At 40.3% G+C, this 18,133-nt stretch overlaps 1 protein-coding gene and 1 long non-coding RNA gene across 4 annotated transcripts in view; one reads left to right on the forward strand and one right to left on the reverse strand.

Annotated features, from left to right (window-relative positions):
• LOC145437863 (uncharacterized) overlaps positions 1 to 14,507 on the forward strand; it is a 113,760-nt gene extending 99,253 nt beyond the window's left edge. The window contains exons 1-5 of one of the 3 annotated variants that reach the window (XR_013914754.1): positions 1,310 to 1,882; positions 11,125 to 11,221; positions 11,461 to 11,611; positions 13,259 to 13,438; positions 14,328 to 14,507. This is a non-coding gene — a long non-coding RNA (uncharacterized LOC145437863). Of the gene's footprint in view, positions 1 to 1,309; positions 1,883 to 11,017; positions 11,222 to 11,460; positions 11,612 to 13,258; positions 13,439 to 14,327 lie in introns of those variants that run through there. The other 2 variants (XR_013914753.1, XR_013914752.1) reach the window with 2 other exon arrangements.
• On the reverse strand, positions 2,410 to 5,082 carry LOC145437862 (uncharacterized). The gene is made up of 4 exons (XM_080315213.1): positions 4,843 to 5,082; positions 3,693 to 3,805; positions 3,543 to 3,617; positions 2,410 to 3,327 (listed from the first exon to the last, which is right to left on the reverse strand). The coding sequence occupies exons 1-3, from the start codon at positions 5,075 to 5,077 to the stop codon at positions 3,585 to 3,587; spliced, it is 381 nt and encodes a 126-aa protein (XP_080171339.1). The 5' UTR covers positions 5,078 to 5,082; the 3' UTR covers positions 2,410 to 3,327; positions 3,543 to 3,584.
• Positions 14,508 to 18,133: the final 3,626 nt, after the last annotated feature.

Below are 18,133 nucleotides of genomic sequence, written 5' to 3' on the forward strand. Positions count from 1 at the left end.
TCTTGCTTGATGTTAAAAATCGAATCACGATGCAGGCCAAAACTCACATATTATTTCTCAAAATAATCTAGCACGCTCGGTTACTAGGAAGCCTGCTTCTCAGATATGAATAGTATAAAAATCCGAGCGCACACGGTACATTTTGTAATGCGAACTCACCTTAACACAATCAATATGTGGAGTGATCGTATTACGGGCGCCTATGTAGTTCGGGAGTCGTGGCGAGATAGCGCAGTGGTATGATCCGCGGCTGCAACACCAATGGGTGCGGGTTCGAGTCCGACCGAGGTCGACTTCTGAATTCCGATACCTAAGTGTTGGAGGTTTACCTAGGCTCTTCCTCGCCATATCATCCGTGTAAGCGGTGTCTTACAAAAATCCTAGAGGTGGGCCGTGCTACCGCCGTGCTATAAGTCGGCAGTTACGGAAAATAAGAAGAATATCGGCCTGGTGTAAATGACCAAAGTAGTCGACAAACACCATGAATACCCCAAAGCAAACATTGGTTCGGTTGCTGACTTCTGATGATTGCGCCGTGTCCAGTAAATGTACATACGACTCACGAACAATATAGGCGCCCGTGATACGATCACTCCACAAATTGATTGTGTTAAGGTGAGTTCGCATTGCAAAATGCACCGGGTGCGCTCGGATTTTTAAACGAGTCATATTTGATAAGCAGGCTTCCTAGTAACCGAGCTTGCTAGATAATTTTGAGAAATAGTATGTGAGTTTTGGCCTGCATCGTGATTCGATTTTTCACATTACGCAAGAACCGCCCTAAACAGATGTGATTATCAGCTCGCCACCGATGGTTTGTTCAGCGTCTGTAGATCAAGCATTGGTTCGGTTGCTGAGTTCTGATGATTGCGCCGTGTCCAGTAAAAGTACATACGACTCACGAACTACATAGCCGCCCGTAATACGATCACTCCTCAAATTGATTGTGTTAAGGTGAGTTTGCATTACAAAATGCACCGGGTGCGCTCGGATTTGTAAACTAGTCATATCTGACAAGCAGGTTTCCTAGTCACCGACCTTTTTAGATAATTTTGAGAAATAATATGTGAGTTTTGGCCTGCATCATGATTCGATTTTTGGCATCACGCAAGATCCGCCGAAAACAGATGTGATTATCAGCTCTCCACCGGTGGTTTGTTCAACGTCTGTAGATTAAGCATTGGTTCGGTTGCTGAGTTCTGATGATTGTGCCATGTCCAGTAAATGTACATACGACTCACGAACTACATAGGCGCCCTTAATACGATCACTCCACATATTGATTGTGTTAAGGTGAGTTTGCATTACAAAATGCACCGGGTGCGCTCGGATTTTCAAACTAGTCATTTCAGATAAGCAGGGTTCCTAGAAACCGAGCTTGTTAGATAATTTTGAGAAATAATATGTCAGTTTTGGCCTGCATAGTAATTCGATTTTTAACATCACGCAAGATCCGCCTGAAACAGATGTCATTACCAGCTCGCTTGTTCAGCGTCTTTTGATCAAGCATTGGTTCGGTTCGGTTGCTGACATCTGATGATTGCGCCGTGTCCAGTAAATGTGCATACGACTCACGAACTACATAGGCGCCGTAATACGATCACTCCACATATTGACTGTGTCAAGGTGAGTTCGCATTACAAAATGAACCAGGTGCGCTCGGATTTTTAAACTAGTCATATCTGAGATTACCAGAGAACCTGTCCCTTGGAGAACCCGTCCCTACCAACTCGGCCCTCGGTGAACCCGGCCCTTGGAGAACCCGGCCCTCGGGAAATTTTGCATATCAAGCACGCGTGGTCTACTTGTTGTGGTATTCACGGTGTTTTTCGACCTAAATTGCTGATTTCAATGGTAACTGTGTTTGTCAAAGGCTGTAAAGGTAATTTCTTTTCCATGTTAAATGTTTGTTTGTTTGTTTGTTTGTTTGTGGTGATCATGGTGGTGGTTCGACTACACTGGTCATTTTACACCAGGCCGGTTCTTATTATTATCATTCCGTATCTGCCCGATTACCAGTGAACTCAGCACTTAGTGAATTCGGCCGCACAAACTCGGCACTTGGTGAATTCGGCCGTGGTAGATCTCGTAGCGGTACCGGTCGCCATGATTGGTTACTGGGATGTTTGCCGGTGAACTTGGCACTTTGAGTGGTTGTCAATGTTGTACGGGGGTCAGGGCATGCGTAGATCACAGATTGCGTAATCGCGGGAAATAACGCAACGCTCTTCACTTGGTGAATTGGCACTAGAACACCTTCGCATTAGAAATGCATTTAATGTGAATGAACAGTATCAAAAAGAAAATTTAAACGTGTCGTGGCTCGCGGTAGATCTCCTAATCCTGGGATCCTTCGACCCTGTTATCGAGACACCCTAACCCCAGAGTGGAATCGTCTGTCCAAAGGCAAAAAATAATTTATTTTGACGTGATCATGCGAAACATTTGTTGATGAGGAACACTGGCTTGTTCGTTCTTTCGTTTTTGGGGTATTCATGGTGTTTGTCGACTACTATGGTCATTTACACCAGGCCGATATTCTTCTTAATATCCGTAACTGCCGACTTATAGCACGGCCCACCTCTAGGCTTTTGTAAGACACCGCTTACGCTGATGAGGTGGCGAGGAGGAGCCTAGGTAAACCTCCAACACTTAGGTATCGGAATTCGGAAGTCGACCTCGGTCGGACTCGAACCCGCACCCATTGGTGTTGCAGCCGCGGATTATACCACTGCGCTATCTCGCCACCGAATACTGGCTTGTCGTGATCGATAAACGAAGAAGCGCCGCTTGATCTTCCACATTTTCGATCTCGCATACAACGCCAAGATCCATCTTCTCAAAACTTACACGACACAGGCCCGTCACCCACGCCATCGATTCCAAGCAGACCGCGCGTGCACTGTAAAAACTGTGCCCTCCTTTAGAGGAGGTTCAAGGATTACCTTACAAACAGGAGGAAAATTTTCTACCTTATTTCACAGGTAGGTATTTTTCTACCTTATCCCCGAGGTGGGTAATTTCACACCTCTATCCGGTACCAACCCATCCTATATACGGCATACGCATATCCTCGTCAAACAGCAACATACATATATAATGCATCACATGTTGACATGACATTGGATTTATTATTAACAATTCAAGACGTCATTACTCAAAAGATTTTATTTGGTGGTGCATTGCACGGAGTTTGGTCTTCACAGCATTGGTGATGTGCACACCAGGCAAATGTTCCAGAATCACTGACAAGAAGTTTCGCCTTCCATTCACTTACGGTAGGTTTGATGAGCGGCGTGTTGGTAGCTGGTGATGGCTTCATTACATCTTAATAAAGGAATGAAACTCCTTTACTATATATTCTGATGTGTGATATTGTGCATAAACATCTAGCAAATGAGAGCTATGCTATACATTAAGGCAGGCCTGGTCAAAGCCAGATGCCAAAAGTGCCAAAAATAAAAATTGAGAAAATGCGTACAAAAATTCAATTACTTTTTCTCAATATATTTCAACATGGTGATAATAAGTTATATTCTTACCAGGACCATAACTGCCGCACCCCAAAACAGGAATGTCTGACATCACACTGACACGATCCTCCTGTGAGCATAGATCTAAAAAGATGCATGATGCAACTATAACCCATGAAGAATCTATAATATTGTACAATACTATAATATTATACAAACCAGCACTATCCGATGAACTGAAGCCAAGGGAATCTGCTTTTCCTTGTCAGCAGAGGCACCAAGTGGCGGCAGCATTTTCAGAGGGGTCTCAACATGAAGTTGTGGAACGAGTTCTGTAATGAATAGAGTGTCATAGATTATATAGTTCAGCGGTCCCAGGCGTGATCTTCCAATATGTACGACGTACGTAGCATCTGTGAATTTCATCAGAGTGCCCGGTGGACACGAGCAAATCTCCCGACCCAGCGAAAATTCACGCTTGACACGGAAAACATCACAGTTTCAAATATTTGAATAAAATTGTTTTTGTGCGGGCATAATTTTTTAATTAATGAGTTATATATACATCATACGAGAGTTTGCATCATGACATCGTAAAACTGTTGGGTTATAATATTGTAACTAGTGGACCTGTGACGTGCCACAATTTTATATAGAATATTTTATAATCTAATGAAGAATGATCTGATATCAGACATTTGAGAGGTGTAGCCTAATCCTGGTTTTGATAAAGTCATGATAAGTTTAGGCTATTGGTATTGTCATTGCCAACTTCAAATTAAATCAGCGTTAGATTTTGCCTTCGATTATTATTGGAACATATCAATAACAACTGAAATATAATCATTATTGAGCCATCGTAATAGCATTGCTTCTTAATCTTATTAGCGATCGTACCCCTTGTACTTCCAATGAGATTTCTCGTAGCCCCTGTCCATTTTCAACACAATTTCTGATGTTACCTATTTTTTTGAATCAGAAAGCGCATTGACATAAAATCGCACGCAGCGCGAAGACTATTTTCCAGTTGAATTAATTGGCCAAGAACATATTCCACAGCATATAGGCCTAATTCCACAATTCATCTCGCACACCCTGATGTGGTGCTTCGTACCCTGATGGGGTCTATACGGACTCTGGTTAAGAACCCAAGGAATATAATGTCCAATCGGCGAATAATTCATTGGTGTTACAGCTGTAGAGCGTGCTACTACCTACTAGGCCTACCCTAATCGTCACGGATAATAACATCGATAAAGAGAACAAACAACACCCGCATGTTTGAGACCTCTGCAGTATTTGAAGATTTAATAACCTTGCAGCAGGCAATGTGTAAATTTGAAGCATAAATAATACACTATGGGCTTACCTTTGATTATTTGGTGTTGTTCTAGAACTTCCACTTTTATTTGACCTTTGTCTTTAATATTTGCGTCTTCATCAAGGTCAATAAAATCTTCAATTGATTTGTCGTAATACTTGATCAAGAATTGACGACCACGCAGTTTATCTTTATAGACTTCATAAACTGCACTCCGTATCTCAGAGACATTGTCGACTTTTATCCGCTTGGAATGTACCCATAATTTAGCTACCAAGTTCATTGTCATCTAAAGAGACGGATTGAATAACAAATGTTTATATATCACTGTCAGGTGACAGGCATACGCAATGATGAAGTCTTATGAACTTGGAGTCATTGATTGAGTAAACATCAAAAGGTCTTTGGTAGATCAATTCATTCGGCAAAAAAGCATGGTAACGATCAGTTTCGCGAACACAGTAACAATGCAGATGACGAGAGAAATATATTGATTCGATTAATTTTCCCAATATTTTCCATTGCTTGGCAATAAGTAAATGTATTCGACTTTACAAAATATAGGACCATCATCGTTTTCGTCCACAAGATATATGCCACGAGATTCGTACTTGTTAAAACCATCATCAAATATTTTGGATTTACCAATGTTCATTTGGTCATTTTGCAAAATTTCAGCGCCTAATAAGCCGCGATAAAAATTTGGTAGCGTTGAAACCATAACTTTCTCAATGTTAATATTTGGTGGACAGTCATACAAGCAGTTTCGAGCCATCATTTCCCAACATTTTCGTTGCATCAAACGACTAGAGACTGTCAAGCTGATATTTTTGAAATTTCCAGAACTTCGACAAATTTTCTTGACAATTTGATGATAAGATTTTGTCATTGTACACATTACAACTTTTTCAATTAAACTGTGGAAGATCAAGCGGCGCTTCTTCGTTTATCGATCACAACAAGCCAGTGCTCCTCATCAACAAATGTTTCGCATGATCACGTCAAAATAAATTATTTTTTGCCTTTGGAGAGACGATTCCACTCTGGGGTTAGGGTGTCTCGATAACAGGGTTGAAGGATCCCAAGATTACGAGATCTACCGCGAGCCACGACACGTTTAAATTTCCTTTTTGATACTGTTCATTCATATTAAATGCATTTCTAATGCGAAGGTGTTCTAGTGCCAATTCCTCCAAGGGCCAAATTCCCCAAGTGAAGAGCGTCGTGTTATTTCCCGCGATTACGCAATCTGTGATCTAATCACGCCGTGACTGTGTGATCTACGCATGCCCTGACCCCCGTACAACATTGACAACCACTCAAATTGCCAAGTTCACCGGCAAACATTCCAGTAACCAATCATGGTGACCGGTACCGCTACGAGATCTACCACGGCCGAATTCACCAAGTGTCGAGTTTGTGCGGCCGAATTCACTAAGTGCCGAGTTCACTGGTAATCAGGCAGATACGGAATGATAATAATAAGAACCGGCCTGGTGTAAAATGACCAGTGTAGTCGAACCACCACCATAAACACCACAAACAAACAAACAAACATCTAACATGGAAAAGAAATTACCTTTACAGCCTTTGACAAACACAGTTATCATTGAAATCAGCAATTTAGGTCTTATTCGAAAGCAGAATAACAGCTGTTTTAGCGGACATATCAAATCAAATGTTGGAAAGTTCATGTAAATTAGCCCAAAATATTATCTTACTGTGACCATATTCTATCAATATGGTCTGGCTAGCCAAATTCTCTGGGCCAACATAAACAAGCTGCGTTTGGTTTCAACGATTAATAATCTTGTCACTGGATTCGAGGTATATATAATTGCACTCAAATATCAAATTTTGCTCCATTAATCAACATCAAGTTGAAAATGTCCATTCTTGTACCATCTTTTATAAAATCACGAATCAGTGTTCTACAGGTATGTAGCCTATCTATATGACTTATATACCTAGAAAATTCAAGCATAAATATTATGATATACCGTAGGTATAGGTACCGGTAATTCAGATGTTTGAAGCGACTTGGACAACTTGATAATTATAGTGGTCTAATTTCACTAAATTAGAGCGAAACGCCAGCAATATAATTGTAATCTAATTCGGAAAAAACGGTTTAGCTCTAATTCTAGCCTGTAAAAGCAGAAACTTTTCTATATAGTTGTCTACACCTGTTTGCAGAAAGTCAAACAACTCTAGGCGCCATATACTACAGGCAATTCGAAATACCCCATAAGCTATATGCTACTGCGTATATACCTTTAACCCGCTACCTAAGTCAGTCACAATTCCTATATATTTACGGCATTTACCATACAGAAAGAGCGAACTATGCCTGGCTGCGACCTGTTGCGCGTCAAATGTTTGTCCGGCGCGATGACGTAAAATTTGAATCGCTGAAATATTCTAGAAGTCGCGCATCGATAATCATATTCCTAAACGTACAACATCTCACTTATTTAGTTATCCTCTGAATAAAACTATTAGCCATGCTCGTTGAACATGCGAGATTACCGAAAGAGTGAATATATATATAATGAAGATCATATATATCAGAAGAAAACAAAACTGTTCGACCTTAGAGCAACAACACGAATATACAACACCGGTGACATCCTCACGCAATAAAACGAAGGGAGAACATTGTTTTCTAATGGATAGATCGATGGATATGTTTTCTAATGGATATATCTTCCACCTCCCAAAACCCTCCTATAAAGTAATGTATCGTATATATCACTTTATAGGAGGGTTTTGGGAGGTGGAATATGTATTTCTGGAGGTAGGAAAATGTATTATACCTTCTTGACAGGTGTATGGCATACTCTACCTCTCGTAAAAGGAAGGATTATAGTTTCTTCCTCCATTTTAGCCAAAAACCCACCTTTATTTTTTACAGTGTGGTCGGTATATGAGCGCTGCGTTATTTCCCGCGGCTACGCAATCCGTGATCTAATCACGCCGTGACTGCGTGATCTACGGATGCCCTGACCTCCTCACAAGATTGACGAATCACTTTATAATACTATTATTCAGGGTTGTAACCAAGTCACATGGTTCCGAGTCACGAGTCAATCATACTTTTGTGGTTTTGACTCGAGTCGAGTCGAGTCATTTTCAATTCATCACAGACTCGAGTCTGAGTCCAAGTCACCGTTTGAAGGGTCAAGTCCCAGTCATGGTGTTATGACTCGAGTCGAGTCCAAGTCACAGTATTGAAGTCATGTTCAACTCATGTTTTCAATCCTGCTTGGGTGATATCGAATTACTTGTTTGCGAAACATGCTCATTTTGTCCCTATCAGAGTCTTGGCACGTGTTTATTTAGGCAGATAACGGACAGGTCCTGGCCTCATTTACCGATGTTAAAGATAACTTTACTAATCTTAGAACTTAAAATCAAATATCTATCTTGTCAGTCTGATACATCACCAATACTAGCATTCAGTTTTTATTATGAGCACATCGACGATAGCTCACGAATAGCTGATAGAGAACCAACGAATTCACGTCTACATACTATCTGATAGAGAACCAACAAATTCACGTCAAGATACTAGTTGATAGAGAATCAATAGATGCATGTGTATGTAGAGGTATTTACAACAGGCCAGCATGCTGTAATAGCGTGCATGCAACTATGTGCATTGTGCAGTGAAAACAGAGCAGATACCTTTTGATTATACTAAAGGTTTTCCCAATTGCATTACAGACTACATCGCAGTTACAGCATTGGAGAAATAATTGTACAATGGGGCTGTTCAAAAACATTTTTTTCAAATTTTCTGGCTACTTCTTAAAATTGATAGATTGTCTAAAAAATCAAATTTGGCTCAATTCCAACCAGTAGAAAGCAATGCTATGAAAGAAAATTTTAGACTAATTACAAATAGAGATTTTCGAATTTTACCGGCTGTCTCATGATATTGTTACATTGGGTAAAAATATGATTCATAACAAATTTGACTCAATTCGAACTAGAAAAAGTGAAGTTATTAGAGTAGAATGTTTTGGATATGAAAAAATAGTCGGCTTACTACTATGTAATTATATTATATGAAAGAATTTCTTCGACAATATCGAGAGAAGAAGTGTTTTGGAGTCGAATTAAGCGCCTTGTCGAGCTATAACTTGCTGAATGTTCATTGCTCAATACCATCAAGCGTAGGCTACTCATGCTACTATGGATACAATGCGCCGCACGAAAACACCTGGCAACAGCTATACCTGCTGGTCAATAGCCATATACACAAAACCGTTTCGAGAAGGCACGTCGTCAGTCAACCCCCCGAAAATCGTTAGTCGTGGGCCCCACAGCTAGATGGATGCTTTCACCACCACGTGAGCACATCCATTCTACTAAGTGCAGGCAGAGAGTTTACGCAGCCGAAGCGCGGAAATTTTCTATAATTCATGACCGAATCCGTCAATAATATTGGCAATTGCGTACATATTGCTATAATTTTTTTATCCTCTCAGAATTATCAGATTCTTCGGAAGAGCCGAGTGAGATGTCGTCGTGGAAAATTTATGGCACGAAATCAAATTAAACTTATTCGGGCTGGACTGATGCAATAATTACTTCGTTGCATGTCATTATTTCATGACCTTATTGTCTGTTATATAGTGAATAGATATTGAAATCGCCCAAGCGTGCTAAGCTAAAAGAGGCACACGATTCCAAATTGCTATTTCTTCACTGGAAAAAAACTTTTATTTGTGGGTGGCGTTTTTGCTGTTGGGTAGAGATTGCCAGGACAGCGAAATTCGGGTCCAGCCATGTAGGTGCCTATGGACAATTTGACATGTATATCGAGGTTTTTGGACTACATAATGGCAGTCGTTTTCGGCCACGTTTCCTCGCTGCAAAATTTTTGGCCCACTTTTCGCAGTCCTGTGTTAGCCCAAACTTCATCATGTGTAGGTGCGTCGTGGCGCGGCAATAGCTGACGCCGAAAATGCCTGATCTTGCAAATCATGCGTATTTCTTGGCGGACGAGCACCCAATATTCAATTTATTTAGTGACACAAAAAATCTAGAATTTATGTTCATTCACGAAATAACTTTGGGCCCCCTTCAAGCTCGGCCCCTATCAATTAGGGGTTTGTAGTGCGGCAGTTACTATACGTCCTAGGCTAGTCATATTGCCCAAAATGAATGAATGCAAAACGAACTTCGTGCAAATTGCGCATTTAGAGAGTCAGCTTGTCAGCTTGTCAGCTATCAATGGACAAGCCTTCAACATATTGCATCTTGGAATTATTGTATAAAATTGTAAAATACCTGGCGGACCGGCAGGAAAGTCGTCGCGGACCGGCGGTTGAGAACTACTGCACTAGATGCAGGAATTGACAAGCATTTTTGAACCACACTGAAGAGCATTGAATACTCATTCTTTCTGGTCGCCCAAAAATGCAAAGAATCATCGCTTTCAAATCTAGACATGAGCTTGTCAGTCTTTTCATCATCTGAGTCATTTCATTGGCTCTAATTGAACTTTGATTCAATTGTTTGCTTGTATAATTGAAAAGTGTTGAGTACTTTAATTGCGGAGGATCTATTACCTCTTCATCACTGGACGATTTTGTACCATGCATTGCTATGTTTTTACGGCGGCATATCTGATATCAGACAAGTAAAGCGAAAGCAGTGGTGACAAATAGCGATGTCGTCAGAATTCGTCGGATGCGTTGATCTAGCCATTATGTTTCGCAAATTTCTTCATCTTCAAGTCATATAAAATAAGCCGAGTAAATGACTTGGGTCGAGTCAAACGTAATGACTCGAGTACAAGTCGATTCAATCCAAATATTGACTCGAGTCGAGTCGAGTCATTTTCCCATTTCAAGAAAATGACTCAAGTCAAGTCGAGTCATAAAAAAATCGTGACTCGAGTCTGACTCGAGTCGAGTCATGACTCGAGTCATTACAACCCTGCTATTATTAGTTTAATAATTCATATTAATAGCTGTTAATACACTTCATTACAAAATTTCCCGAGGGCCGAATTCACCAAGTGCCGAGTTCATCGGCAACCATCTGCCCACTTATAGCACGGCCCACTCCTAGGCTTTTTAAGACATGGCTATGCGGATCAGATGGCGAGGAGGACCCTAGATAAACGGCCAACACTTCGGTAGGAATTATGGAGTCGACGTGTCAGGCTCGAACCCGCAATTCATTGGTGTTTAGGGGTACCACTACGTTACCACGTAAAATGGGACCGTAGCATTTGGCATTTCGTGTGGCAATTGACTTTTGTGTGGAAAATTGTGTTCGTTTTAGAACTTATCCGAAACTTTTATTCCGCCATAGATTGTATATGATAAAACGAAGCCACTCACCACAAAGGAGGATTTAAAGAAGTTTGATGACATATTGAATGAAAGCAAAAGCCTTTGCAAGAGATGTGGTATGTTGAATCTGTTTTGTTATTTTCAAATGCTTGCCGATAGCAGACGGTATATATAAACGTCAGATGTGGAAGCTATCAAGGTGTTATGTTTATTATTTTTAGAAATTCAGTCAGTCAAAGTGGACGATCGTATTGCTTGGATTATATTTAGGCTTATTTTAGCATTTTGAGATGCAACTCTGAACGTGGACGGTCATGAACAGTCAACTAATTCTGTTCCTATATTGACATATCAGACATTTGCACTCGTACCGTTGGCGGCGACAATATTGGTCAGTCAGCAAAAAGCATCATGAAGAAGGTTGCCAGTCTGGTGAAATTATAGCAGAGTCGGAAAGAATGGGAAATACGCTTTCATCAACCTCCATTTGAACAAGATCACATATAGTAAGAGACATTCATGATATGCTGCAAATGTCACTGTGTTCTTTGTCTAGTCGCCCCACTCATGTAACTATTGAGGCTTCATGCCAGGGTTTTAACCAAGTCACAAGGCTCCGAGTCGCAAGTCAATCTCACTTTTATAGTTTTGACTCGAGTCATTTTCAATTCACCACCGAGTCAAGTCCGAGTCCAAGTCAGCGAGCAGAGATCCGAGTCCGAGTTATGGTATTATGACTCGAGTCAGAGTCATTGTGTTAGCTGCTCAGTTTCCAATTTAAGTCTTGTTAAACGAACTTTTTATATAATGTTTGTGATATCGAGTGGGTCGCATTTATAATATACGAATTTTCCTTACTTTTAGCAGTTTCTGGCCGCATTTTCAAATACCAGTATTAATAGACGATATCCCAATAGCGATTTGCTGTACTATTCTTTGAAATCATGAAATGTCGGTCTTGGCCGTCTGAGTCTCAAGTCATGCGCAATGAGTCGAGTCATTTCAGTACTTTGAGAAGATGACCTGAGTCAAGTCGAGTCAACAGAAAATCCTGACTTGAGTCTTACAACCCTGCTTCATGCAATGAGCATTTACTTTGAAGATAAATAGTAATTAAATAACTGGTTGGTGGTACAAAATTTTAATACTGCTTTCAAAAGTACCTTCATGATAAACGTTATTGAAACCCGGAAAACTTTTCGCGTGCCTATTAAAGAGCTACCGGCACCATAAAGGAAGCAAAACACAGTTGAATTCAAAACCAGATGGAGAATTATGACGCATTAATGTCGAATTTAGAAATAACATCAATGGAGCCAGAACACAGCAACAATGCAGTGCATAACAACGGTTGCGTAAAACAGTATGACAGCGTGACACAATTCTTTAATTATTTATTATAGTGGTGCCCACCGTAAATACTATTTTATTAAAATCCGAATTTTTCGATGTCAATAACTCCGCTTCCACTTGTTTGAATCGAACCAAATTTGATGAACATCGTTTCTATACATAACCTAACACTTTCATGGGGTGAACAGAAAATTTTCAAATTTTTTCTATTTATTTTTATATAATAAATAGAAACTTTCTTTTCCTGTAGCAATGCGGCTACTGGTTGGAATTGAACCAAATTTGGTGTGTAGGCTTGAATTAGGTAACCTAACAATTTTATCAAGTAGCAAGAACGATTTGAGAAAAAAAGTCATTTTTTAAGAGCCCTAATGTCCATGTCAGAGAAACGTTTTAGGGTATGCCTACGGACATGTCTCGCAGCGTTCTCTACATAATTGTCAATTGCGATACAAACTGTTCGCTTGTATTGGTTAAGCCATCAAGCTTCGAATTGTAAAATGTTGGGAGTCTTGATATCAAATTTTTGAAAGGTGCACTTTGAGAAGATTTCGGAATCTGTCAAATTATACAAAAAAATTTAGCAAATTCTTTGACATATTTCATCCATTTGGGACTCGATCAACGTAAAAGAATTAGTAATTATTTTATACAATATATTGTATTTGTAGTTGAAGTATAGTAATAATTCTTATGGTTACCGCACTTGTAACGATTCACGGCCATAACTGGAATAATTAGAATGATGTAACTTTCAAATTGTTATGCATTTTGCAACAACAGTGTTCTCAATTTTCAAGGTGCTGACCATTGGAGGAAGAATCACCCTTAAGCCGGGAATTCACGATCCGTAAACGCGGCCGACTGTTTCTCTCCTCAAGAGGAAGGAAGAGAAAAAGGGAGCAGAAATAGCAAGAGTGTGACAAGTCGCGTCCATTCGCTTTAATGCGTATTTCCATCCGCGAAGCGCGAAGTAGTAGGTGTGAAAACTAATGGGCGTTTGGCTAGCGCTTTATAAGGTTGACTCCAGCGCTGTATTTGCTAAATGTTGCGGTGAAATAGGGGTGGTGTCATTTGGTATCAATATTGACTATTAAAAGACGATTTGTTAGTGGTCATGGATTTGTTCGGCCAGTATGCAGTAATTTCTGATGGTCACTTCCCGGGCTTCTGTTCTCTAACCCCTCATGATTGTTATTCTGCTTCTAGTAAGACTGTCGATTCTAATGTTTTATCGTATCATTTGTTGGAGGTTTTGCTCGCTTTTTTACAACGTTTTGCTCTCTGCTAGGTCGATTACTGGCTGAGTATCACTACAGCCTAAGAAACTGCATTAATTCTCATTTTAATGTCTTGCTGGTTATCTTGCTGTCAATTCTAATAATTTGTTAATGTCTATACCAGTGCCGCCACTCAAATGTTTTGTTCTCTGTACACAATATTGTTAGGTCTTCAGCTTTCCAGGAAGAGTATCATTCCACTTTCTAGACTTGAGTATATATCTCTCCAACTAGCTGCTTATTCATTTGGATAGTTGAATTGATCATTTTTGACAGAATGTGAAGAAATTTTAGTCAAGAATTCTTTTTGTGTTGGTGGCTGTTTTCAAAGATTGCTGAAGTAGTCATCGTTGATCTTGATAATCAAGTAGAAGGGGCGATTGAAGTCAGTCCTCTAGTCATATAATAATAAAAAATATTTTATTATTATAAAAACTTGAAAACTTGAGTGGAAATAGTCCAGAATCAAATCCATTTTAGTAAGTATGGGTGAAAAAAATGTAGGAGTCATTCGTTACTTGCTACCTCTGCCATTTTCGCAGTACGAATGTCTTAGCTAATAATCGTCATTTTCATTTTATTTCTACAGGGTGTTGAAAAGAAAACGCCAGAGGGATTATCATCATCAGACGATGAAACCTGATTACTGACTGTTCTCATAGTTTCATTCATTGCTACTTGGCCCTACAAGTAATTTCGTTCGTTTCATTTTTTACACCGGCATTATTTACTTGCCAATTCGTTTTGAATTAAATTACCGCAAATGTGATTAATATGTAGTAGATAATGTGGTGTGTGTGTGTGTACGCAGCCGTGATCAGGTTATGCCCAGTGGTAGAAAACAGGTTATTATATCAGGATATTCTTTTAATGTAGGATCTACATTCTACTCACCATGTTTAAAGGCTGTAGCATCTGCACAATATTTACATTATTGAAGGACATTGAAAAGACATTGAATTGAGTCGACACAAAATCCCCCTTTCTACGACCTGCCGAGATCTAATATCTACTATATCGGGCTCGGCTTTCTACATCTTTGGTCTGTACTGTGTTTACTGGGCCCATACAGATCAGGTGCGGCCAGCCCGTGGCACGCAGGCCAAATTTGGCACACGAGAAGGTTAGGTGTGGCCTGCGAGGTAATTCTCGAAATTATTTATGACATCAGGTACAATTGCAAGCCCAACCAAAATTGATTAGCATAACCGCGAAAGTTGATGATGACTTAAACAACAGTTCTGACGCATTGACTATCCAGGGACCAGCCCCATTTATCCCAGATCTTCGTATACGACCATAAAGTAGAATATTTAATAGCAGATTTATTTGACTTGAAAATTTTTCTCGGTTCTTCGCATGATTCATTATCACTAGATTTCTTGCACTCAGTATTTGAGCCCCCTTCTGAAAATTATAAATACCTATTATTCACAGAATTGAGTCTAACTATATTCGCAATTAGGAGATAACGTGTCGTCCAACATGCGGCTTCGCTTGTGCACTCACAGCGAGATCGTCGATCATAGACAAAATATTAGCACAAAATGATGGAGGCATGTTCACTGATACCGTCGATTTTGCTATGTCTAAACGTCGAATAATCCTGTCCTTGCCAAATGAGCACAGTGGTATACAGATGCGACCCCCAATGTTTGTTAGCAACATATTTATTGATATAATTCAGTCATTATCTTGCAAAAAAATGTCGTGCTTCGCGCGACCAGGGCCTGATTCCGCACCGCACAGTTGCATGACATATAGTTATCAATTTTAGAGCGTATTAATATAAGTCTTGTTTGCAATGTTACCTAATTCGGTTCGCTCCTATCGGACGACTAAAAAAGGTTATCTACATTCCAGTTGCCCGCGCAATGGTTCGTAAATCTCATATGTCCCTTTGGCAAAAACTTGGCCACCCCTGATATAGATAAAATTAGACATTACTTGCAAATTACAACTCAGTTGCAGAGGGGAAGAAAATCGCGATAAACGTTTTTGCGATGCAGTCAAAATTGATGCAATTTTTGGAATTATACCACAATACTGTGACAAAGCAAATGAATTGGCTGGTTTTGTAAAATTGTAAAAATGATGTAAATATGACCAAACGATGCTTCCCACTTGACAAAATTAAAAATATTTGTAGTGTAGCTTAGCTGTTTGAGTCGAACGAATGATTATAAAAGACTGCAAGTCCCAATCCTTGAATACTTGATTAAGTACATGTAGACTAGACATAGGCTATGGTCTTTGACTACTTAACTAAATTCCATTTATGACCAATGTCTATTAGTAGTAAGAGTGCGTGTGCTTGTAATCAGGATAGTGTGCAATGACAAAATTAGTAAGTTCAATCTCTTTATTAGTTGCAGAATCATACACACGAGCTACACTTGGATTTTTCATCTGAAATTTTATGAAACAGGATTGAATATCTGCCATATTTGAATGATTCATACATTTAAGTATATTAGAGAGTCAATGTTATAAAAACTTGAAAAAAGAAGGATATTTAGCAAATGTTTCTTTCATGTTAATTGCATAGTGGATATTTCGAGCTGTGCCACAATGAAACAATTTAGCATGCCACCGTTAATCATGTTTGCATATGTTTAATGGTTGTATGATAGTCATTCAGCCGACAATGTGGCATATAATTTTCGGAGTAAAATGGTAATAATGCTGGAGTCGGAGTCGGGAGTCGGAGTCGGAGTCGGTACGTTTAAAGACCCAGGAGTCGGAGTCGGAGTCGGAGTCGGAGTCGGTACGTTTAAAGACTCAGGAGTCGGAGTCGGAGTCGGAGTCGGTATATTGAAAATGTGTGGAGTCGGAGTCGGAGCCGAAGTCGGTGGTAAAATTTACCGACTCCACAGCCCTGGTTGTAACATAGTCTTGCAAGTATGCTGGTCGAATTACTGTACGGCTTGGCCTGCTGCTACTGGAACCAGATAACGACCCATTAGTGTCGCTGTTCACTACTGCTGGTCTGGCAATCGAAATGTCGTCAAAGTCAAATGCAACATGCGGGCGAGTTACAGTAGTTCGAATAAACTTTCTGTTGCGTCGGTAGATCGTTCCATCTGTCGCCTTCACAATGTACGATCGATCATTCAGTTGCTTAATCACCACCGCTTCGAGCCACAAGCCATTTTCTGTCCTTTTGAATCGAACCTGTTGACCAGGACTCAACAGGGCGAGGTCTTTTGCACCACGATTGTAATACTTTGCCTGTTTTCTTTTCCGATCCATAAGCGATGGAATGACATCAGAAACAATTTTCGGCCCAAGCAGTTTAGTTGCTATTGGCAACAAGGTCTTGGTGCGTCTTCCAAATAGCCTCTGTACTGGAGAGCCAGGAACAGTCTCGCCTGGAGTGTTCCTCCAATCCAACAGTACAATATTTATGTCTTTTTTGTCAGTTGTCGCTTTACGAAGTAACGATTTGAAGATTTTGACAGCTGATTCCGCCTTTCCGTTCGATTGGCTGTGTCCTGGAGAGCTGGTCACATGTTCAAACTCATATTCCTTTGCAAATGCCTCGAAGTCATGAGCAGCATAGCATGGACCATTGTCAGTAATCAATTTCTCGCAGATTCCATGACGTGCCATTTGTGATTTTAAGCGGCGAATAACTGCTGTAGAAGTCTGTGAGGTTAGTCGATCTACCTCAAAATAATCCGAGTAGTGATCAACTGTAATCAAATAATGTTGTCCGTCAGATTCACATAAATCGCTACTGATTATTTGCCAAGGACGTCCTGGTACCGGATGTGAAATCAGACTTTCCTTCTGTTGGTTGGGTTGGTGTAAGCCACATGTGGGACAGCTTGATACGAAGTCTGTAATATCGGTAACCATGTTGGGCCAATACAAACATTCACGAGCCCGGCGTACACAACCTTGAATTCCAACATGACTGGCATGAAGTCGCTTGAGAATAGTGCCTTTTATGGACGACGGTATGACAATACGATCACCCTTCAGAACGATTTGATCCTGAAATGTCAACTCCTCTTTAAAACAGTAGAAATTTCGAATTGATTGGGGTACCAGCTTGGCTTCATTCGGCCACCCATGTTTTATAAAAGAGATTAACGTGTTCATGACAGAATCAGAGATTGTTGCTTGGCTGACCATGCCGAGCGTGGGAATGCGTCCGAGCGTCCGAATGGAGGCGTGGGTTCGAATCCCACTTCTGACACCATGTTTCTTGCTGTACATTTATTATGGCTTCCATGTGCCATCAACCAGAGATGATATATAAGATGAAGCGGTCAAGCACGAGTGATGCGGTCAAGCACGAGTGATGCGGTCATGCACAGTTGGGTAAGGCATGACGTCATACCTTGCTACTTTACAGGGAAGCATCATCATAATGCATACAATAACCCA

Source organism: Botryllus schlosseri, chromosome 4, assembly GCF_051294905.1.
Source record: "Botryllus schlosseri isolate E-star chromosome 4, Bs_hap1, whole genome shotgun sequence".
NCBI lineage: Eukaryota > Metazoa > Chordata > Ascidiacea > Stolidobranchia > Styelidae > Botryllus > Botryllus schlosseri.

Bases quoted from the DNA above. Each gene is read 5' to 3' on its own strand.
- LOC145437862 (XM_080315213.1), bottom strand. From the start codon at position 5,077: ATGAACTTGGTAGCTAAATTATGGGTACATTCCAAGCGGATAAAAGTC. The intron at 3,806-4,842 runs GTAAGCCCATAG...TATTCATTACAG, and splicing joins ACAACACCAAATAATCAAAG to AACTCGTTCCACAACTTCAT. The intron at 3,618-3,692 runs GTTTGTATAATA...GCATCTTTTTAG, and splicing joins CAGTTCATCGGATAGTGCTG to ATCTATGCTCACAGGAGGAT.